This window comes from Oryza sativa, chromosome 6, assembly GCF_034140825.1.
Source record: "Oryza sativa Japonica Group chromosome 6, ASM3414082v1".
Classification (NCBI taxonomy): domain Eukaryota; kingdom Viridiplantae; phylum Streptophyta; class Magnoliopsida; order Poales; family Poaceae; genus Oryza; species Oryza sativa.
In genome coordinates, this window is record NC_089040.1 from 22,289,672 (window position 1) to 22,294,371 (window position 4,700).

General features: G+C 39.3%; 1 protein-coding gene across 1 annotated transcript; it reads right to left on the minus strand.

Moving 5' to 3' along the window:
* Window positions 1-279: 279 nt before the first annotated feature.
* On the minus strand, window positions 280-4,700 carry LOC4341303 (deSI-like protein At4g17486). Its single transcript, XM_015785994.3, has 4 exons — window positions 4,345-4,700; window positions 2,453-2,740; window positions 806-889; window positions 280-689 (listed from the first exon to the last, which is right to left on the minus strand). The coding sequence occupies exons 1-4, from the start codon at window positions 4,505-4,507 to the stop codon at window positions 574-576; spliced, it is 651 nt and encodes a 216-aa protein (XP_015641480.1). The 5' UTR covers window positions 4,508-4,700; the 3' UTR covers window positions 280-573.

Here is a 4,700-nt window from a genome sequence, read left to right on the forward strand (position 1 = left end):
TGCAACTAAGAGTTTAAAGGATGACTTGCTAATCTGCTATTACTGTCATCATTCACAATGGATAAATTATGAGAGTATATCCAAAACAAACAGCCATGGATATGGTAGGCCAACTACCCCTGTTACTGCTCCTTTGTATCATTTTCAGGTGGCAACTGGAAAATTTCTATTACAATGGGTCAATAGTCGACTTAATTAATTAATTCAAAACAGCAACCATAAAAATCAATGGACATGAACAAATTCTATGCACAGTTCACTGACAATACGTCGCAGTCATCGGGATCAACTCGCTCTTTGAACTCACATTTTTACAAGAAACGAATTTAAGACTTAAGAGTACACATGCAGAGTGACTTCCAGACTACCTATAAGGAGCCTCAGTAGGTAGGGTATTACAGTGTTTGTACAAATGGAATGAACAAAATTAATCATGACAATAAACCGGCCACAATAATATGAATATCAACTTAGAATACAAAGAGCGCACTAAATTTTGGAATACAGAATTACAATGTACAAAATGAATGACAAACTACACACCAAATTATTCTGTATAGCCTCAGCAGTTTGTCACCTGTGAACTTCCTTTACAATTGCATCTTCAGAAACAGAAGATTGTGAAAGCAGGTGCTTGTCTTCAAGATCTTCATCTTCAAAATGCTCATTGCTGGATGTGCGGGAATCATCTAAAGGAAAAAAATGCAACATTACCACAAACCACACACAAACATGAGATTGAAATAGCATGATCAGCTAACGTAGCAGCTAGTGAGCTTATGACAGGACAAACAACAGTATCTACCTGAGAAATGACAGTCCGCGAGGTGCTTTGTCCCAGTTGACTCCAACCGCATGCTTTCTGGCAGAAGGCAGTTGCAAAAGGCACCTGAAATAATTTGGATTATCATACATGCTAAAGAAAGGGTGACTATGAATTGTCATCTTTGCAACAGAACAATTCAGAACAGAATTGGGAGCAGGAAATGTACATATTTTGGCATTTTAGCAGCTTTGAATAATTGGATGTTGATATATGAGTTTCTTTCTGAGTAAATGGCTTGAAGTTGGGTCAAGAGTGGACAGCTCAAGGCAAACACAGTAACGTGCATCTTGGATCAATTTCTCTCTCAGGCTCACATGCAATACAGGGGCAAGAAACAGTTGGAACAAATTCTGCCCTGCCAACTTACCGGACTACTTAAAATTTATTGATTGATATATTTAAACTGAAACACCATATTACTCTCACATAATTCCAATATAGAAACATATGTCATGATGCTCCGATTGTTTGAGCTATGTCTAACAAGCCGTAGAAAAATGAACAAAACAACCGAAACTAATTTATGGGTAACACTTGTATATTTGAGTTGTTTGCGATTTAAAGGATAATACTGGAAAATAGACTACGATTAAAAAGCTACTAAATTTATGTTTCAAAATTTCAAACTTTGGCTGTGGCTGATAAGCTAACAAGCAGACAATGAGAAGCTAAACTGCAATCTAATCCTCCTCATCCAAACAGACTTTCCTATTTTTGAAAGACCTATGTTGTTTGTTGGAACCTGACCTGCTGATACAGAGCTTATTGCCAGCAGAAGCTAAGCTATTTTCTCCATCTGGTGGAGAACGGTAGATGGCATTTTCTAATTCTATGACGGATTTCAAAATGATGGGCCCAATATATTAAACAACTAACAGAGAAATAATTAACTTTATTAAACTTCCATGTACTCATGTATATCAAGTTTGATATAAAATTATTAATATTAAATTATGTCATTAACATTTTAGTTGACACCTATGAGGAGATCCAACATACTCCTAATTTGGATCATTCAGTAATCCTCATTTATATTGCCACATATTACTATCTCTATGATTTTATCATCTATGATCTCATCATCATTTCTGTGAATACTCAATACTCTGTAGTCTGTTCAGACATTTCCCTTCTTGTTCATGTCAGCAGATGATACTCCCTGGACATAAATCAACATCTCATTCTCAATTGATATTGTTTTCGCCCATGTCTGAACAAAGGTGTGTGGGAGAGGGGATTGCTTTATAACTTTTCGGGACATATTTAATTAAAAAAATCCTAAGGATTTGGATCCAGATTTCTGAATTGTGTAAAACAATACTGCATAATCCACCACTCTATGACCTTTCCCCCAAGCCTTAATGTTCGCTACCTTTTATTATAACTTGTCCAGAATCCTGACTAGTCAGGAAAATAGGCTGGAAGTTCAAAACTCCAGATACTACAAGTCGAATATTTGTTTCATCTTGCTTTGAAAAACTGTCCCACATAATGGACATAGTTTGTTGCAATCTTATCTTTTTTGACAAGGTAATATGCCAAAGTGCCAGTGTGATGTACTGCTTAGTAATAAAGTATTAGAAAAATCAAAATATAATGATGTAAAAGGAGCACAAGTTTTATTACCTAGCTTCGCAGGTCGGTTAACCCAGCCAGGAATCGGTTTTCCTGTCAATCTGGTACTGAGATCATCCGTAAAGTGGTTACAGTTTTTGGAAATGAGGTGATAAGTATCTCCATGGTATTCTGAAGCCATTCTCTGAATGAAATCTCGAAATTCTAAGGGATTCAAACTCGTACGGCCTATGAAAATTGAACATCTGTACATGAACCCTGGGCAGCACTTTGGTTCCACCTCAAAAACCCCACTCGTTGGGTGATCATGAGCTCCAAAACTGTACTCCGATCCATGGACTGTTCAACATAGAATTAGTCAAGGAGATAAATCATTAAAAAATGCAGGACATGGAAAACCATCATTCACATAGAGAATTAAATTGTTTTTAAGTCCACACAATACATTAAAACACTAAGAGAAGTTTACATCATCATCATAGAAGCATGAAAACAATTAGCTAAAGTGTACAGAACATACATTGGGGTGGAAAGTTGATCACACATCACAGTAATAATACTACTAAATCTACACTTCTAGTTTTGAACACGATGAATAAGGAAGAGAAGCCAAGTCACAGACACATAGTACTCATTTTGTGTAAAAGCTTCCTACAGAAAGAAAATTGACAGGAAGTTGAACATCTAACCTTGCTAAAACAGCATGTATATCCTATAGAGCCTTCTAATACTTGCAACCAAAACATAAACACGAATACACTATGAGACGAATATGAGAACATCTAACCTTGCTAAAACAACATGTATATCCTATAGAGCCTTCTAATACTTGAACCAACCAAAACATAAACACTAATACACTATGAGACGAATATGAGATATACATCACAGGACAGGATTCTAGTGCAACGGCTTCACAATGGCAAAGGTAATGTGTGCGGCTGTACCAACAATAAATACATACACACCCAATGTGATACTTTTCTTCTACTAGTTCTTTAGTGTCCCATAGTTGCGAGAGAAATTCAATAGCACGAAACAATCCAAAAACTAAATTGCTAAAGCTCTTTCTGGGAGAACCTTACATTTAGAATCAGAACGCACATGTCATTGTATCAAGAGAAGGTAATACTGTAACATTGTTTATCAAGTATATCAATGTGCAACACATCCAACTCAATTTCATTTCTCTAAAAGTACTCATTTCGATTTGATTTATCATAATAATTCACAAATTACAAACCTATGTTTTGAAAACTCAGTAGAGCCCGTTAAAACAAAAGTTTAAGCAAATGTTTTGTTCCACTATACAACCCCCACAGATACTTTTCAAATGTGTCATATAACCGTATAATTTGATCAGTACCAGAAACAAAACCAGTTCTAAAGGAAAGTGAAAACGCACTGATAAGGAATCTAATCTTTCCCAAATGAATTAAGAAAAGCCTCGTCAGAAAGAAAACCGGAAAGATATTTGATGCCATCTTCACAAGCAACCATAGCAATGCTTGGTCCCAATGTTAAACCAATGGCTTTACTTTGCAGCTGGGCTCACATAACTGGTACACAAATCAGAAATGATGAACAAAATTACCGGTATGCGTTCCGCAATTCAAACTGTTTGTTGCCTTTCACCCCCAAACATTTTTTTATGAATCCCGTTCCACCATGTTTCCAGCACGGCATCTAACCTACTAGCGCGATAAATCTGTCAGCTCGGCCAAATCATCCCGCCACTATCAGATTCGCGTAGCAAACTGCCTAGAAAACAAACCAAGATCTAGTAGTAGATACCCTTAACGCTAAAAGGAACTCACCTTTACATCATAAACTAAAGCTGGAATCCCATCAGAAATCATGCGAAATGGTAAAATAATAAAAATAAACTGGGGGGAGATTTACGGTTGGAGCTTGGTCTGGGTCAGGATCAGGCAGAGGCTCACCCTCGACGGCGGAGTGGAAGATCCCGAGGCCGCACCAGTGGAGGTAGTTGTTGAGCGGCGTGAGGTCGTACACATTCAGCACCACCGTGTACGCCCCTTCCCCCTCCGCCCCCGCCCCCGCCCCCGCCGCCCCCGCGCCGCCGCCGGAGACCGCCCCGCCCATCTCCCCTATCCTATACCCTCCCCTCCCTCCCGCCAAGCGCAGCCCCACCCGGCTGCTGCTGCGGCGGCGGCGATCCGAGATGGGATCGAGGGGGGAGGCGATGCGGACTTGCGGAGCAGCGAGGAGGAGGAGGACGACGAGGAGGAGGCAGCGTGCGAGCGAGGCGGGTGCGGGTTCGGGTTCGGGAAGAAAT

What these genes read in the sequence shown, in the direction of transcription:
- LOC4341303 (XM_015785994.3), bottom strand. Translation starts at nt 4,507, where the DNA reads ATGGGCGGGGCGGTCTCCGGCGGCGGCGCGGGGGCGGCGGGGGCGGGG. An exon ending in CTTCCACTCCGCCGTCGAGG is followed by an intron (nt 2,741 to 4,344) that starts GTGAGCCTCTGC and finishes TATGTTGAACAG; the next exon opens with TCCATGGATCGGAGTACAGT. An exon ending in CGCGGACTGTCATTTCTCAG is followed by an intron (nt 690 to 805) that starts GTAGATACTGTT and finishes TTTTTCCTTTAG; the next exon opens with ATGATTCCCGCACATCCAGC.